The sequence below is a fragment of the Colletotrichum gloeosporioides genome (genome assembly GCF_011800055.1).
Source record: "Colletotrichum gloeosporioides strain Lc1 chromosome Unknown consensus_27, whole genome shotgun sequence".
Taxonomy (NCBI): Eukaryota; Fungi; Ascomycota; class Sordariomycetes; order Glomerellales; family Glomerellaceae; genus Colletotrichum; species Colletotrichum gloeosporioides.
Window position 1 is genome coordinate 872,646 of NW_025544672.1, and position 17,775 is coordinate 890,420.

At 53.7% G+C, this 17,775-nt stretch overlaps 5 protein-coding genes across 5 annotated transcripts; 3 read left to right on the forward strand and 2 right to left on the reverse strand.

Moving 5' to 3' along the window:
* Positions 1-41: 41 nt before the first annotated feature.
* On the forward strand, positions 42-2,437 carry GCG54_00007631 (Pyrrolocin cluster transcription factor fsdR; the record flags this gene model as incomplete). Its single annotated transcript, XM_045407609.1, has 4 exons — positions 42-156; positions 323-1,328; positions 1,383-1,790; positions 1,840-2,437. 4 exons carry the CDS (start codon positions 42-44, stop codon positions 2,435-2,437), a joined length of 2,127 nt encoding a protein of 708 aa, XP_045267054.1.
* Positions 2,438-2,552: 115 nt separating this feature from the next.
* On the reverse strand, positions 2,553-3,532 carry GCG54_00007632 (Fumarylacetoacetate hydrolase domain-containing protein 2; the record flags this gene model as incomplete). The annotated part of the gene is made up of 3 exons (XM_045407610.1): positions 2,553-3,029; positions 3,080-3,216; positions 3,277-3,532. 3 exons carry the CDS (start codon positions 3,530-3,532, stop codon positions 2,553-2,555), a joined length of 870 nt encoding a protein of 289 aa, XP_045267055.1.
* Positions 3,533-4,026: 494 nt separating this feature from the next.
* On the forward strand, positions 4,027-5,096 carry GCG54_00007633 (Gentisate 1 2-dioxygenase; the record flags this gene model as incomplete). The annotated part of the gene is made up of 3 exons (XM_045407611.1): positions 4,027-4,276; positions 4,327-4,639; positions 4,688-5,096. The coding sequence occupies 3 exons, from the start codon at positions 4,027-4,029 to the stop codon at positions 5,094-5,096; spliced, it is 972 nt and encodes a 323-aa protein (XP_045267056.1).
* Positions 5,097-6,210: 1,114 nt separating this feature from the next.
* On the forward strand, positions 6,211-7,903 carry GCG54_00007634 (uncharacterized protein; the record flags this gene model as incomplete). The annotated part of the gene is made up of 6 exons (XM_045407612.1): positions 6,211-6,217; positions 6,274-6,422; positions 6,481-6,585; positions 6,638-7,004; positions 7,195-7,703; positions 7,781-7,903. The coding sequence occupies 6 exons, from the start codon at positions 6,211-6,213 to the stop codon at positions 7,901-7,903; spliced, it is 1,260 nt and encodes a 419-aa protein (XP_045267057.1).
* A 1,440-nt stretch (positions 7,904-9,343) lies between these two features.
* GCG54_00007635 (Hybrid signal transduction histidine kinase A) lies at positions 9,344-13,323 on the reverse strand (the record flags this gene model as incomplete). Its single annotated transcript, XM_045407613.1, has 4 exons — positions 9,344-10,106; positions 10,157-10,893; positions 10,943-13,208; positions 13,265-13,323. 4 exons carry the CDS (start codon positions 13,321-13,323, stop codon positions 9,344-9,346), a joined length of 3,825 nt encoding a protein of 1,274 aa, XP_045267058.1.
* Between the last annotated feature and the right edge of the window lie 4,452 nt (positions 13,324-17,775).

Here is a 17,775-nt window from a genome sequence, read left to right on the forward strand (position 1 = left end):
ATACCGATCCCCACGTGCGTGCGCCCGCTATCGTTCCAAGCATGGCCAGCGGCGGGATGGAGAAAACAATGGAGCCCAAGCCGAAGCGGATCAAAATCGATGTCGCATGCGAGGCATGTCGAAGGAGGAAAGTGAAATGCGATGGGGCGCGCCCAGGTGAGTTCTCGGTGAGTGGTCTCGTCCGGCCAGTCTGATGTGCTCCGAAGCTTGGCTGGTGGGGTTCGGCACGGAAGCAGAAGTCTACTGCGGCGGCTTCTAGAACGTTTCGTCTCTTCCGAAGCTGAAGTCATCTGATTATGCGCATGCTAACGCTGCGATACAGCATGCGGAAATTGCTGGAAGAGGACGGACCTGAGAAATGGCTGTACCTACAGCTCCGAAACCCCAGAGAAGCCGCTTCCTGCTAGGGAAAGGACCTCAGATGTCAGCCCGGGCAACCCTCAGATGACGTTGCCGAACATCCTTCATACCCCAGAAGCAACCTTTGCGCAGCCTCCTCTGCCTCCTGGCCCCCGGCCCAATGCCACGCCAAAGTCAACGACATCGTCCGGTCCAGACCTGACAAGGCGAGGCCGGATGGATCGCCATCCCATCACCCCGTCCGATGCAAGTCCCTCGGTCGTGGATTCGATGACAACTGTGCGAGAGGATGGCACAGTAACTGGCGAGTATTTCGGTAGCAGCAGTGCGGGCTCGTTTACCAACCAGATCAAGGCAGCGATAGATGCCAGGTTGGGATCGGCAACGGAGACTAGAGGACCAAGGGGCTCTATCTTCAAGTCATCACTCCCTTTGAATGGAGGAGGCCCAGGGGGGCAAGCTGACTACGTGCTTCCGGCGCGTAAGCAGGCAGACCACTTGATGGACCTATACTGGTACTATGTTGATCCTCTGTATCCCTTTCTGGACCGCCAACGGTTTGACCATTCGTATCGCGCTCTCTTCGCTGGTACATCACTTGACGCCGATGAACGAGTATTCGTGAGCATACTTAACATCATATTCGCTCTCTCTACGCAGCTGATTGAGTCCATGCCGCCTGAGCAAAGGGACTCATCAAGTCAAGGGTACTTCACACGTGCTCAGGACCTCTTGCAGCTTAGTCTTTGGGATACAGGGTCTGTTGAACTCATCCAGTGTTTGCTTATCATGAGCCAATACCTGCAAAGCACAAATAATCCTCACCAGACTTGGATGATCGTGGGGTCTTGCGTAAGGATTGCACAGGGCCTGGGGCTACACCTGCCGGAGACAGCATTGGAACTTTCAAGTGAGCCCGAGAGGGACTTGGTCCGACGAATATGGCATGGCTGCATCCTCATGGATCGGTGAGTTCACAGTCTCGCTCACTATGAATTCATGTAGCTTACACCATCGCCCAGGATGATTGCCATTACCCACGGTCGACCAGCAATGATCTCAGATCATCTGGCATCGACTGTAGTTCTCCCTTCGATACCGGACGGAGACTCTCAGGGCGGAAACCCTGTTGAATTGCATCGTCTCAGGTATCAGGGCTTCTTCGTGAAATCGCTAGAACTGTACGAGGTCATCAATCAAGCGGTTCTTGCATTCTATACCGCTTCGCCTAGATTGAAGTCTCCCACGTCACCCACTCATCTAGGCCAGCACTCTCAAGAACGACATGAAGTTGATCTGGGTGTTGCCTTGCAGCTAGACCAGCGCCTCACTAAATGGGAAAAGAACACACCATCGTTCTTGGCCATGGCTGAGCCAGTGACCCAGTTAGATGAAGTCTTTCGTAGACAGGCTGTCATCCTTCGGATACGGTAAGTCTTCAGGCTTCGAAGTGAGGACTCGCCCCTGACACATTACCAGACTTCTCCACGCTAGAATGTTGCTTCTGAGACCAATGCTCACACGCTTCTGTTTGTCTCAATGCCCCGACTCGGCACAAGCTCACGACGACCTCTCATCTCGCGTTATGCAGCAGTGCGCCATGGTCTGCGTCGAGGCAGCGCAAAGCCTCATCTCAGTCATTGTACAATTCCAACGACACGACGGCACGCTCGGTCTTCTTCCCGCTTGGTGGTATCGGGTGTTCTACATCTACACAGCCGCCACGGTTCTCATTGCAGCCAGACTACGTCCAACAGTCTTCTCTTCCCTCGACATTTCCAAATCCTGGAATCAGGCCATGGCCCTTCTACACGATCACGAAAGCCTCGGACCTTCGCCCAAGAGATGTGCTGCAGCACTCCAGATCTTATCGACCAAGATGTTCCAGGAGCAACCTCAACCGCAGACGCTTCCCAACTCCGAAGCGAACACAGCTGTACCAGCTATTCCCAGCGAACAGGAGACCTTCGACATGCCTTTCACATATATGGCACAAGACGCAGCATTTGACATGGATGCAATATCATTTGATGTCAATGACTTCTCCTGGCTAAATAGTATGCCAGGAAGTCTGTAAAAGATGCTATCAGGCATCTCTATGTATATAACAACATTCATTCGTCGCAGAGATACCCGTTCAATGATTTAACCTGCCCAAACTGAGCCCTTCTGCAGCGGTGACTGGCGAGGTTTTATTCGAACACCATCTTGTTCTTCACACCACCCAACTTGCTTATCCTGACCTCAACGACATCGCCATCGTTCAGATACTTCGGCGGCTTCATACCCATGGCGACCCCCGACGGCGTTCCCGTGAGGATCACGGTTCCGGCCGTTAACGTTGTGCCCTGGCTGCAGAAGCTAACAATCTCCTCGACGCCGAAGAGCAGGTCACCTGTGCTCTCGTGTTGTCTTTCTTCGCCGTTGACGAATGTCTGCAGCAGAAGGTCGCTTGCGTTACCAACAACCGCTGGAGAGACGAGCATCGGGCTCAGCGGGGCGAACTTGTCGAAACCCTTGCTGAAGCACCACTGGGGTACACCGCCGGCCTTGGCGGGGTCTCTTTGCCATGCCCTTGCTGAAACGTCATTTGAGGTGAGGTAGCCAGCGACGTACTCGAGAGCCTTCTCTTTGGGGACGTTCTTGGCGTCCTTTCCAATCACGAAGGCCTTGAATCATCATCAGCTTAAGATTCGATAAGCGAGGGAAAGTTTCTTACTAATTCGCCTTCGTAGTCCACCGTACCGTCCTGAGCGACCTTTGGAATCGGGACATCCTCGTTCCATGCGGCGACAGAGGTTGCCGGCTTGATAAAGACAGACGGATACGGTGGCGGTGTTCGGCCGCCTTCCTTAACTGTAGACCGATCATCAGCATTTTACTCTGATCATTGTTCTGGTAAGGGATGTAACCTACTGTGCTTGACATAGTTCAGACCAATACATCGAACAATTGGAACATCCTTCGGCGCTAGGAGGGGTCGCAGGGCCTTGACGTGCACGCGTTCGCCCTTGGTCAGGGTTGAGACGGGACTTGCGCCATCGAAGACCACGGCCCACAAGTCATTCTTGTCGAGCCGCTCCGTCAGTTCCGTCTCATTCTGGATCTCTGGCTCGCCAAAATGCTCGACATCATTGTCATCAACGAAGCGGACAAGACGGTTCCAAGACATGGTGGGCAGATGTGTGGCAGAAAATAGGTGTTTGTTTCTATTTTAGCAACAACGATGCCGTTTCGCCGCAGTTCTTGGACAAATCTCTCTTTAAAGCGCGTTTCTGAGATGATGCTAATCTTCCCCTCAATGGTCCCTTACTGGGGCATCTGTCAGATGGGCCAATCATGGTTGGTTCCGGTGGTGATGGTCGGGGAATTGTGCGACGCGTCGGAACTCGGAATGAGGCCAGCTGCATGCACCGGACCCGTCCCGGGTGGCGCCGTTCCGCACCTTTACTGCGGGCAAGGGGGTCAGCAATCCGGGGATAATGGGGAAACGCTCCTTGATAACCTCCGTCGATGGTCCCTCCAGTATCCAACTTCATCTCTTGAACTGCGCCTTTTCGATCGAGCACGTCAAGCTACGTTTTCGCCCTCTGCAATCTCCAAACCACTTTCACTTCGTTACAAGCGCGGTCAACTTTGAAGCACTTGCACACCCCGAACGCCACCATGGACTCCCCTCACGAGGACGACCAATCGGCCAAGGCCATGACCGACTACCTGCAGCAGCTCCCAGCCCAACACCTCGAGCCACTATGGTCCCAGATGAACGTGATGGTGCCACCAACACCACAGCCGGTCGCACGGCCACACATCTGGAAGTACGCCGACAATCTACCTCTCCTCCACAAGGCCGCCGAGATGGTGGGCGAGAAGCAGGCTGAGAGGAGAGTTCTGATGCTGGTCAACCCTACCATGGGTATGTTTGATATCACCGACAATTTGACTGTTGAGGCTTACACGTCGTAGAATCGCCTTACACCACCGACACTATCTACGGTGGTCTTCAAATAGTTAATCCTGGGGAAACAGCACCAGCTCACCGACACATTGCCTTCGCCCTCAGATTCATCATTGACGGCGAGGGTTTCACTGCCGTCGAGGGTAAGAAGATGCCTCTTAGGAGAGGTGATGTCGTCGTCACGCCCGTCTGGCACTGGCACGACCACGGCAACGAGAGCGATGCCCCCGTCATCTGGCTGGACGCCCTCAACCTCCCACTCTTCAGATTCACTCCTGTTCACTTCGCAGAACAGTACCACGAAAGCAGATACCCCAGCGTGTAAGAGCTTTCCTTCCACTTTCATGGCACTGTGCTAACATTCAGTAGTTTGACTGAAGACTGCGAATGGAGGCATCCATGGGACAAGGTCGAGGTCGAGCTCAAGGCCCAGCAGGGTCCTCACGCCATCTACCACTACACCAGCAACGGAAAGCCACTATCCCCCATTCTCGGCGCCCAAGCTGAGCGCATCGATGGCCACCACACGACGAAAGAGGTGCGCGAGCAAGCATCGTTCCTCTACCACTGCTACGAGGGCCAAGGACAGACCATCGTGGAGCCGCCATCAGGTCCCCGGGTCATCTTCAAGTGGTCCTCGAGGGATACGTTCGCCGTGCCTGCGTGGTCCAAGATTCAACACATCAACGACCTTTCCACAACGGCGTACCTGGTCGCTGTTAGTGACAGGCCGCTGTTGAGCAGTATCGGCCTGATCAAGCCGGAGTCGTCGGTATAATGCAGAGACCGAATGCCATCTGGTGAGACTGGGTAGGTTAACTAATACGAAATACATGAGTTAGTCGAGTTCATCGAGCGAATGTTCAACCTAGATTGTCAATACCAAGGAAGTCCCTGTGTTTGTTCACTGATCGATTGTGTTTGATGACTATATGGATTCTGCGAAAAGAAAACAAAAAAGTAAAGAAACATAGAAGTAGAAAGGTACTACCCTCGTGTTCCAGCTTGGAAGACACAGCTAGGCACCCATCAAAGGCAAAAACCTTTTGGCATGAACACACACCGAATAAAGCGTACACATTAACTCAGGAGCTGGACAATAATATCCGACTATCCGAGATTCAACTGCGTAATGTCGGATGGGTCGCTCTTGAAGTCCGACGACACCAATACAAATACCAAGAGACACTGTGCTCCTGAGCCCACTCTGAGTTTGGAGGTGCACGTTCCGTCTGATGAATTGCCATTCATCGAAGAACTCCTGTTTCAGCTGATATTTCCTCCTAGTGCAACAGAGCTACATAACTAAGGATGTATTCATTCTACCAGGTCCCATACTGCTGGAGGATCGCATTGCTGTATTGAATTTCCAAAGTCTCAATGCCTGGTTCGTCGACAACTTCGGCATCATGAAGAACTGGGCATCAAAGCTTCGATCCGCTGCATCTGGAATAAGACCAGCACATCTTCGTAGGGGCCAATGCTGATGGCGCACCGTCCCCCTCCATCGCGAATGCCCACGTGTAATAGACTTTCGCTCTACACAAAAGGACCAATCATTAAATCAATCGAGCATGGAGGTTCACGTATTCTTCCGATCCCGTTGATATAGCTTCCTTGGTCTTACGAGCACTTGTTTCAAGGGAACCTTGCTTATCGCCAATACCTTGCAACACCTTGATCTGCATACTTCTTGAATCATGGGTCATGCCCGTTGATCACTGCTAATTTGCCATATCTTGAGATGAATCTGCTGTTCTATCACCAACAGAGTGCGATTTTCGTTCCGAACCCGAAGTTCTTGGCCAGTAAAGATTTAGCGACTAAGTAGTGTTTTTTCCACCAAAGAACTCGTCGGATACAGTCTCCGCATGTTGATGACGTTCATCGCGATGCTACGTTCGTCACCTGGCCTCACTCGTTCGATGCCGATTAGGGACATACCACCGGCCTAGACCTCATGGCGGACAGGAGCGCGCAAGTCATCGCCGTGGCCATTCTGTTCTTGGCTTTGACGTGGCTTGCGGTCGGCCTGCGGATTTACTGCCGGACGTTCCTGGTTCGGTGTATTGGTAATGATGATAAGGTGATGGAAATGCTCTTGGTATGTGTTGTTGCATAGCTGCCAGACGTATTGAAGCTGAGAGTCTCACTCATAATAGGTCCTGTTCACCGTCTATCTAGGTTTACAGATTTACGGCGGCACGCGTGGGATAGGTCTTCTCGATGTCGACCTGACCCCCCAGAAGAAACTCGAATCCCTCAAAGTCAGTTCCAACGGTCTTCAGTCAGAAACGTATTGACACCTATGTCTCCCAGCTGTGGTGGGTACTGGAACTCCTCAACGTCTGCTCAACCTGCCTGCTCAAAATCTCCGTCGGCTACTTCCTCCTCCGAGTTGCGATAGAACGACCGCACATCTTGACGATATGGCTTTTGATGGCGGGAACAGTGGTCTTCGGGACGACGTACCTTCTCATGGTCGCATTTCAGTGTCGACCCGTCCCTACATACTGGGAGGAAGGGCCGCGCACACCCGAAAAGTGCTGGCCGCGGCAGGTCATCCTCATCATGACCATCGCAGCGACGGTGATCAACACGAGCGCGGACTTCATCTTCGGCACGCTCCCGTGGTTCATCGTCCGATCCATGAACCTGCCCCTAGGGACCAAGATTGTGGTCGTCGGTATACTTGGTCTCGCCGCGATGTAAGGCAGAACTTCTCCCTATTGTAGTACTCTACGCAAGGTCCAAGGCTGATGTCAGTGGTTGCACAGCGGGAGCACGGCTACGATTGTACGGGCATTCTACATACCAACCTTACTCGATGGTGAAAACTTCTTGTGTACGGCAGTTCGTCCATGATACCACCACAGTACACATCAAACTGATCAAGGCTCTGCATGTAGATGAGACTACCAACTTCGCAATATGGAGCACCGTCGAGCCAGGAGTCGGCATCATCGCCGCCTCCATCGCCACCTTACGGCCCCTCTACAAACTCGTGGTGACCCAAATGCGCCGCACCGGCTCCAGCGGCTTCCGGAGAGACCAACGGCGCCAACGACAACAAGCCCGGCGAAACGAGACGAGCCGCCAGGTCAGAGCGGCACACAACCTCGACCTCGAGAATCCACCACCAACCGACACGGCCCTCACGTCGCCCCAAGGCATCTTCGAGGTCAACCCACCGCCGCTGCCTCCGCTCAGCAAGAACACCAACTCGACGCTGAAATCCAGGACGACGACAGACGGCGGGGACCGTCATAGCCACAGCACGCGCCGTACGTTGACCCTGATGGAGTTCCCTCCGGCATTACGGTTGAGCGACGACTTCCGCCGGACTATGCAGCGGCCGCCGGAAGAGTGGCTCGCAATCATAAGGGTTGGTCTACTTTAAATTATCGTGTTTCTTTGAACTATCGTATTCCTAGTTCTCGTGGGCTGACAAAGTTGCCAAAGGCCGAAGAAGCCAAAGACCCAAAAGCTGAGGAAGAGGGAGACGAGCAAGACGACAGCGATGAAGAGGAAACCGAAACCCCTCCAACTGTCTTATCCCCTCCGCCGCCGCGAAAGTCAACCTAGTAGAGAGCACGGCCTCGAATCTTTCAAAATCGAGTGTTGAGAACCGAGGTGGGAAGGAAATGGCATCGAATATCAATTGGTCTATCACATGATAGAGAAGGGACCCAGTAATCCCTCACTACATAACAACCGACAGAGAGTGAATTGCGCGCCAGCTCGAAAGCACGATATTATACCCAATATCGAATTATCGTTTTTCACATTACTCCTGACATGTGTTCCTCATATCCAAGTACTTACTTGTTGAGTTATCTACCTGTCCACCTGAAAAGAAGGAAGTCTGACGTACGGAACGAGCAAGTCGCGCCAGGAGAAAGATGTCTGTCCACTATCTAATGCTAAGACGTGGCTGGAACGTTGGTTTGATTGGTGGCTTCCTTTGGGGAAATAGACATGCCTCTATTCACCAGCTTTTAATCCAAGCGACATGGCAGCAAAGGGGGTGAGCACAAATGCCAGTGCTGACTTTATATATTTGCTGTTGTTTGAACATTCTGGCCGTCAATATCGTCGCTTATGCCGAATCATAGGAGCTTATGAGTTGCGCGCTTGTCTCTCAACGACTGCACAGGCAACGTATTTCTCCAGATAATATCAGGCGCAGGTTTGCTCACCACAGCAAGTACTTCAGATTAACTATCTGTCTACAATTCATAGTAGAACGCCTTTCTCTTGCTATCAATCTGAATATCCCACCTGGGGCCATTACTCACTAGCGATTTATTAGTATGTACCAAGCAAGGTGATTGCTGTTTATCTCTATCGCATTACTACTACAAGCATGAAATTGCTATCGCGTACGTTACGATTGAAGCTATCGCTACATACTCATCAAAGGTTATGATCGCGTACGCTATATTCAAAGCGTCGCGCATAATACAATCGAGGCGCTAAGCGCGCCCAATCAAAGTCTGGCTGGCTTGCGCTGGGATTGAAGTTGGAGGGGACACTGCCCAGCTTGCCAACATAACAACACTGCCCGGCTGGTAAATCTCTTTTCACAAACACCATCGTAGCCGCAACTTGCGGCCAATACATTCGTGCTTTTGATATACTCCAATCTCAAGTCGGAATCATGCCTGATGTTTGTCACAAACACTTCGAGGTCAAGCAGAGTGGTACGGACCAAAGGGCAGCCAAGCCCGGCACTGGATCTGGAAGATCAACGGTGTCCGTATAAGAAATCCTGGAGGGCGGGTCACACAGAACGACATTGGATGGAAAAAGATTGAACATGTAAATGCCCCGAACTTTTCACGTCCAAGGAGATCTCCGAGAAACATCGTGTACGGTGTGGCTTCCCCGACTAGACTTTTCCCCTTTTACCTAAACATTCCCCCTTGCCCAAAACTCCCACAAACGTGCCTGCCATATGGGTATCTATGCCAGTAACAACCAATTTCCACCCACCCACGCTCTTCCGACATTCGTACGTATACATTACGCAATATCACTAGTCCGTATGATCTTGCTCAACTCCTTTAGCTTCACGGGCTTTGTCAGGAATAGATCAATGCCGCTCGCGAACGCTTCCTCCTGGGCGCTCGCAGATGCCAAACCCGTGAGTGCAAACACTTGGCACCGAGGTATGTTCTTCCTCGTCTCGAAGACGCGGATCTCTCGGGTGGCTTCGAAGCCATCCATGACGGGCATGGAGATATCCATGAACACACACTTGATTCGGCCTTCGCTTTTCTTAAAGGCCTCGACGGCTTGTTTCCCATTCATTGCTGTCGCATACCTGTGGCCCAGCTTCTTCATATATTCAGACAATATTTTCAAATTAATTGCGTTGTCGTCCACGAGAAGAAACAAGTTTTGATCGTTATCGCTGTTGTTGGATGACTCATCTGGTTCCCGGTTGTCAGGTGTCGGTGTCGACGATCCGTTGGGAACTGGCCGCTCCGGTAACGTCTCAGTCCTATCGTGTTCCACATCTACTTTTTTGGCCGTATCTATCGACTCTGCCGGTTGCAGACTTGGAATATTGAAGTATTCTGTGTCATCGGGGGCGGGTTCCTTGCTCAGGGCTGCTGTTGATCTTACGTCTAGAGAGTCTAGAGCGGATGCACCGTCAAGGTTGTCCCGGTATTCAGATGTGGCCAGTGATAATGCTGTCGGTGTCTTGATAGCGGAGGCCTGCATTCTTGTCCATCGCCTGAAGCTCAGCAACAAGATTCGTGCAAGCTTCCTCGGCCCAATGCTGTGGTATTGTTAGTCTGAAACCGGCAAGTTGGGATCGTCAAAACTTACGGCTGAGATACGAACTCGAACACAACTCGGCGGGTTGTGAATCGAGGAGAAGTCGCCAGTTGTCTCGCAATCAAGGCATTCCGACATACCACGACAACAGGAGTGGATCCACTGCCATGTCTCTGTTCGAAAAGAAGACGGTCAAGATTCCGTTCTGTTGCCAATATAAGGTCGGGAAGGAGCCTTTTCAAGGAAGATGCGTCTATAACCTGCATCTCGAGCCAGTCGCGGCATATATTTTCAAGTAAAGTTGCCTCACTTGATGTGTTCGCCGAAATTTCGTCATCCGCTGTGCCGACGTTTGCTGAGAACCCGAGGAGGCGTACCCTGAGGCCTTTCAACTCACTCACCTGGGCTCGGAATTCATCAAAGTTGACAGTTTTCGGGATGCTGCTTTTGGGCGATGGGGTTGACGCCTCCTGTAGTGGTAGTTTGACAGTAACCTTGGTGCCTCGATTGAGTTTGCTCCAAACCTGGATCGACCCTCCTAAGCGAGTGACAACCTCCTTCACTAGACTCAAGCCGAGGCCCGTACCAGCTGAGAGGTTGTCTTCTTGATGGAATGGGGCATATAGGTGATACCGTAGATAGTCTTCGGACATGCCCTTCCCAGAGTCTGTGACGATGATGTGAATTTCTCGAGATCCAGGTCGTGAGGAGTCCAGCTGGAGCACGTTGACGTTGACGAAACCCCGTGTGGTGTATTTGAGTGCGTTGCCAAGGATGTTGAGAATGATCTGAGACGTTTAGTCATGGACGCTGAGGGAACCAGGAAACACAACTTACCCTTCGAAGTGCACCGGGTTGGGTGTTAAAGCGCCAGGAGGCGGCTGGATTCACATCGTACGTTACCGAGACATCGCCCAGCAAGATCTGAGAATCGCCGCCTTTGTTGGTTTCTGATGACATGTTTTCAAGCGCCTGCATGCTGTCGAGCCTATGTAGAGCATCAATATCACCATGTTCCGAAGGTCGGCTTTCTGTCAACCGCGATACGGCAAACCGCTGGAAACTGAAACCGGCGCACACACTCTCGATGACCTCCTCTGCAAGCACGTCAATGTTAACGTTGCGACTTAGGGACATCATTCCGGCCTCGATGGTGAGTTTCTTGTCGACATTGCGCAAACCCCGATCGGCCATGCCGGAAGTGCTCTTTCGGCGTCCAGTCGTTGGTCTGAGGAAGTTTCCAAGCTTGCTGTAGTCAAGAAGATGGTCCATGGTGTCCAGCAGGGTCTTCCCGCATGTTTCTACAGAGTGCAAGACGTCTCCCTGAAACGCATCGAGGTTTGTATCTTGCATCAGCTCTGCGCCGAGCAGAATGCCATGTAAAGGCGAACGAAGCTCGTGCGATAGAGAGCTGAGTAAATCAGACTTCGCCTTATCTACCATACGAGCATTGTACTTGGCAACTTCTGACATGATAACAGTCCCAAAGGCTCGCAGGTAGCTGAGCTCGCTCTCGATGGTCAGAACGCGAGTGGGAGTTTTCGTGTAAACAAAACCACCCGAATACCATCGCTGTTTTTGAGCGTCCCAGAGAGGGACGAGGGCAACACTCCTAGCGCCAGAGAAAAGGGTCATGAGCATCTTCCCCTCATTCTGACGCGACAGCAGCTTCTTGTTCCGCTTGCGAGATCGTTCAGACATTTGCAGCTCGGAGAGCGTTTCCTCGTCCACTGGAGACAGCGGTGTCGCCAGGTCTTCGCCTGAGAAATCAGTCGACTGCAGAGACCCATTCTCGTCGAAAGCAAAGATGCGACCAGAGGGATACCGACGCAGCAGCTTGGCCAGGAAAAGCTCCGAAAAACGACGCTGGTCCTTGGGGGTATTCTGCCGGTCAATACTGGACGTCAAGGAGTTCGAGTGACCAAGTATACGACAAGGCACATCCGCCTCGTTATTATAGAGAGTTTTTCTTGAAGGGAGTCCGCTGCTGTGCTCATCGCTGCTGGAGGAAGAGCTAAAGCTTCCCGAGGTCGTCGTCTTGGTGGCCAAACCGGCAAAGGAACCAATGCTGGCATCTAGAAACAAGGCACCTTCGACCTCGATACTCTCACGGATAATGTTCGCCGCCTTGGAGAAGATATGGTTGATGCCTTCCTCGTCGCTGGTCTGGCTTGTTGTCTCTGTCATTGTCTCTGTCGTTGGCAGTGTATTGTCATCCGAATCGTCCGAAGGAGATGATGGACGCCGATGACCTCTCTGTGGTGGCAGGGAGGGGGACTTCTTCGGGCTTGGAGTTGAGGGTGTGGCAGAGTCAGGCGTAGACTCATCGTCATGGGCATTGTCTTCCTCTTGGTTGCTCTGGAGCCGCTGCTGATTTTGATTCAAAGCACCTTCGACAGATTGGTCGTTTGTGTGACTTTGCGACGCTAGCTTGGACATGGTGGATTTTCCTTCGACGAAGCTTCCCATGCCACGAAGCATCCTCACCGCCCTATGATGCCTCTGGACGGTACGTTTAGAATCTAGGTGGTCAGTCACCATTCTGGACAAACCCCTCAGAAGCTGGGTAGAGTGGAAGCCCAACTCTTGCCGCGGGTCGGCGGACCAAACAGAGAAGACGCCGATGCTGACACCTCTGCGCGACTTGATAGGAACGCCCGCGTAGAAACGAGGGTTCGGCCACTGCATGCTCAGAGACTTGTCTGAAAATTTCGGGTCGCTCGTGAGATCGGGGATGACAGACACGGGCAGTGCGTCACCGTCAGACGACTTGTGTCTGGCGGTGCTGTGCGCGAGAAGGACAGACTCGCATATCCCATGTGCGCGGGGTAGATGGGTTCCGCAAAGCCACAACCGTTCTTCGGGATCCAAGTCGGCGGTAGTCGCATTCGGGAACAAAAGTAAATTTGGTGTGGCTTCGGCTACAATGTATTGATACTTGCGGTCGAAGAGGGATATCATGGCACGAGAAGCTCCCATTCGCAAGGCGCCCAGCTGGGCGAAGGCAGTAAGGGAGGCATCAGGGCAAGCCTTTATCTCGGATGGAGGAATAAGGTTGGCAGGGTCGTTCTTGCGCGATGCGGAAATGAGGGATGTGTCGTATCTGCGGCAGCATTAATACGACGGCGACGAGAAGGTCATTAGGAAGCGAATGCCTACCTGAAGGTTTCGCGCTCCCGGGCGGACTCGAATGAGGCTTGGGATTTGCCACCAACCATGGCTGGAGACATTACCTGGGGGTTTCCAGGAGCCTCAAGTCGGCGCGTGGGACGATACGAGGCGATGGAATGATTCAGACAATCGACAGGACATTCGGGGTAGGCAGGCAGCGCGGAGGATGCAGAGGGCGGACAGGAGCGTGATGCAGGTCGGTCGGTGGCGTGGGCTGGATGGCGGGGGGCCTTGTGGTTGAGGTTGGTTGAAGAGGGGAGGAAGGCAAAGGCCAAGCTTGGCGGCGAAGAACTGCGATGGCGGGTCGGAAAATTGGAGATTCGGATGGCAAAGTGGCATAGGAAACGCCGTCTCCAGCAGCTGCTGTGTGGTAAAGGTAAGTTGGCCGTGACTGTTCCAGGTCGAGTGCGTGCTGTGCCGTGCTGCGCTGTGCTGAGCTCAGTACGATATGGCCAGGTCTAGACCATGTGTCTGCTGGGATTGCCGAGTGGTACCCTGTCGAACAGAGAGAGACCTTGTTCCGCACCGGATGGATTTCAAAAAGTCGACTGCTGCGGCTGCAAAACTGCGATGGAGGAGTTGGAGCGGCTTTGGCACTATCGGCGGAGGGCACCTGAAGAGCTGCGAATGCGACAGGTCGACCGTGTCTGGGTTTGGAGCGTCGTGCGGGTTGTGCAGGATGGATGCGAGGATCGGCGGGCCTGTTCCGATTGATCGTGACAACGATAGGTATGTTGGTAATATTGGCGACGATGGTGGAAAATGAGGAAAATGCTGTCCGGAAAGCTGAGCTGCTGAGCTGCCCCGTTTGGCACCTCGACTGGACTTTTACTTTCTGGCTGCAGCCATCTGTATCTTGGCGGGACCTGGAACTAGGGGGGGGGGGGGGGGGGGGGGGAAAAANGGGGGGGGGGGGGGGGGGGGGGGGGGGGGGGGGGGGGGGGGGGGAACGGAACACAGACAGAACGGGAGGAGCTGGGGACAGGAGGTGGGCGACTGCCAGACTGGAACAGGGAAGCAAGCACCTGAGTAGCCGTACTGTGCGGATTGCAGTGGCAAACATTTAAGTGGAATCGGGAAGTCGCCATGTCGAGCGTCAGATTTGCATCACCCGCCCCGCGAAAGTCCTGTGCTGCACAGTGCCGGAGCAAAGCGCGATTACCTTGTCCCGATGCTGCTGCTCGCTTACCTAAGGCAGGGAGGAGCAGGGATGGAGGATGGAGGCGATGGTGTGGTCAGAAGCCCCACAGTGCCCTCGTCTGCCATCCGAAATCACGGCAAGTCATCTTTTGGGTTGCGGCCATCGCAGTGACAATTACGGATACATCTACGACGACCCGGCAAACCTGTCCACGATGCAGATTCGATTCAATGCATTGGCAGCTGCGCACCCAACAGACAAACCAATGGGCTGCCCCGCGAAACACGACTACCTACCACTCCAATGGGCACGGCTGGTCGAAATCCTTTCTTTGGGTGCGCCATGGACTGTTCCAGACCACACCGCTGCCGCTGTGCGACGGTCGACCCCTGCCTGGCGTGGCATGCACATGTCGCTCAAATACGACCTTGCTTGAAGCAGGCTGCTTCGGCTGGACGTGAGTGAGGGGTCACGATTTTCTCCAACGAAGCTTTCCCCCTTCGATTACCCCCGTGCTGGAAAGACAATGTCCATCTATTCGTTTTGGGGGCTTTTCGATACGAACAACCATACGAGGCCGTCGTGTCGAGACGATGGACGACCATCATTGCCGAAGCAGGCTCATCCTGCCCCCGAAAAGTCTGTCGCAATTATCTCGCGCACAATCGGTCCATCCTTCGCGAAGGCGTCGCGAAGGCGTCGCGAAGGCGTCGCGGGCAGTCATGTGTCAACAATCAATGCAAAGCTATCGACAGTGTTCTGCTTGCTGAGCGCTGCTCGAATTTCGGCATGCTAGCTTGAAGGTTTTCTTCTCTGCGAGGCTGAGGCAGGCAGAAGCGTTTTACCACAGGTGGCAAGTGACGAAGCGGCTGTTGCACCTCGTCATCGGGCCTTCCAACGGCAGTGGCTGTGCCAAAGCTTCGGCGCGAGACGGCCGTCAACCCGCTGCTCAGGGCATATTGACACATCAACAACGCGGCAGAGTTGGCGGGGTCGGCGTCCGGGGGCGGGAGATCGCCGGATAGTGACACTGTGCCTGTCGTCGAAGGATCGGGTCCGAAAGGCCATGTTGTTGCCCGAAAACCCATGCCAAGGTGGCGCTTGTCAAAGTGCGCCCATGATCTGGCAGCGTGATCAAACTCACTTTGGAAAAATGGCGCAACTTCACGCGACGCAGTGGAGAAATCTGTGTGATCGGCACGAGCACAGATGCCAGATCGTCGGAAGTTTTCTGCTGGAGGTTTCGAACTGGCACCGATCCTCGAAGATGCTTGGTTGCCAATCCACGGCAAGACAACTCATCCCCTTTGCCCAAGAAAGAAAACATTGTCGATCTCGTCAACAAACGGCGTCGGCATCGCTTTTGGTTATCTCGACAACGGGAGGCAATTTGCCACGTGCATCTGGATACCCAGCCGTGAGCGCGTACCCGAAAGACCGCTGGAAATCAATGACGACGGCGCGGAACATGCCGTTCGACAAACTCGAGGCGAACGCGGCTCGAAGAGCTCGACGCGTCACTATCGCAGACCAAAAATAGTCGTCCGATCAAACTTCGACTGGTCATATTCGATGTGAGGGGCAAACAGCAATACCCTCAAAAGCTCAGCCACGGCGATGATGTCAATCTACCCCCAGTAGCATTCGGTCCCGAGTATCTCAAAGTGAGCCGAGCCTTTCGGCGGATGAATCTTACTAGAGGTGCCAGCATCTTCAGATGATGTACCGCGGCTTCTTCCGCCGTCGCACGGCTTTTTTGCCTCCGGGATGAACGGACGAATCCGGCTGATGCAGCGGACGGGACGGGATCCACCCCCGGCCGTTGGGCGGAGCTCTCTCGGCATGCCTCATGTCAGTCCGTTCTCTGGAGGGCTCCTCTTGGCGGGACGGCGCCGGCGCTGCTTCGACACGCAGATCAAAAGACCGTCTCCAAATCTTGTCTAGGACCCTTTGCCAATCTTCTCGCCACGCATCTTGTGCGATTGGTGAGCATTCACCGCGCGGCCATGGCTGATTCTGTCGATCAGGGACTGACTCAAACTGCGGTGAATCACAGTCAACAAAGTGTTTGGACTGGAGAAGAGAAGGAAAATACGGCAGAGCCAAAACACGAGCTGAGAGTCGTCCTAGGTGTCGTCAACTTTCTTCTGCGAGACCCTTATTTCTCGCCAATCCTCCGCGGTGCTTCATCCCTTTCAACTGCATTAGACGGCGCTCGGATCGCGGCTGCATGGATCGCAAGCTGTGAAGACTTGAGGAAGCACGTCGGAGCTGGCATCGCCTTGCAGTCTGATCTGCATATTCGGACGTAGCCGTTCACAGCTGTGATGATCTTCACCACAACCATATCATCTCGGCGGAACTGCATCGTCTGGTTCCGCGGTCCGAAAAGACGCATGAGTCGTGATGTGCTCGGGATCCCTCATGGCCCCTACTCATCCCACACCAAACAGCGAGCCAGCGAATAGACATTTCGAGACGGCGACTGGTTGATAGACCGGCTGCTTGCACGCTTGGTTTTCCGTGTGTCACAGTCGCACTTGACGACGATCGGTTGCTGTTGGACCAACAGTCCCTGAGTGATTTTCTGGACTGCTTTCCCCCTCATTGTCTGACTCCGGGCCTTAATACAACTCAAACAAGTTGAGACGGAGGCTTATGTATGGGCACAGATGGACCAGTCGCCGAGCGCGAGCCCAAGTGGCCATGAGGCAGGGGCCCGTGCCACGGCTTGGCCCTTTGCTGCCTTCTGGACCGTTTTCGCCCCGCGGCCGGTCGGCTGACAAGCGTGACATCTTCAGGCGCTGTGTGGTTTCCGCGGGGACTCTGTTGTGCTGTGCATGTGCAATGTTGTGCTCGCGCACTTTTTTCTTCTCCTCTCATCTGCCCAAGAGGCGTTGATGATGAGACGAGGTGGCGCGCTGCTGTCTCACCCAACGATCCTGGCAGCTCGTGGGTATCAAGGCAGCCAACAATTCCGACTCGCAAAGGTCTAGGCCTTCGCTGACTGGCTTGCCGCTTTGCTGCAACTATTCCATCCTTCCAATCCCCCACTCCAGTGCGACGCTGTAGTGAGAGATTTAGGAAGTGAGGGGGAAGACATGCAGTGGTAGGGGAGGGGGCGTTTTCTGGCGGCCCAGACAGTCGGTAGCGAATCCTTGTGTTGGTGGCACACCGCCGATCTCCCGATGTCGACGGTTACTGAAGGCTGCGGGTGGAGGGGCTGGCCGTCAGCAGCATCGAGGGACTACCGAGGGCCGGAAATGAATGGCGTCAACCAAGGGTCCCAATCCATCCCAATCAAGGCACCAGCACTGTCGGCTATGGGATACTATTGACGGTCCCGAGAGCTCGGTTG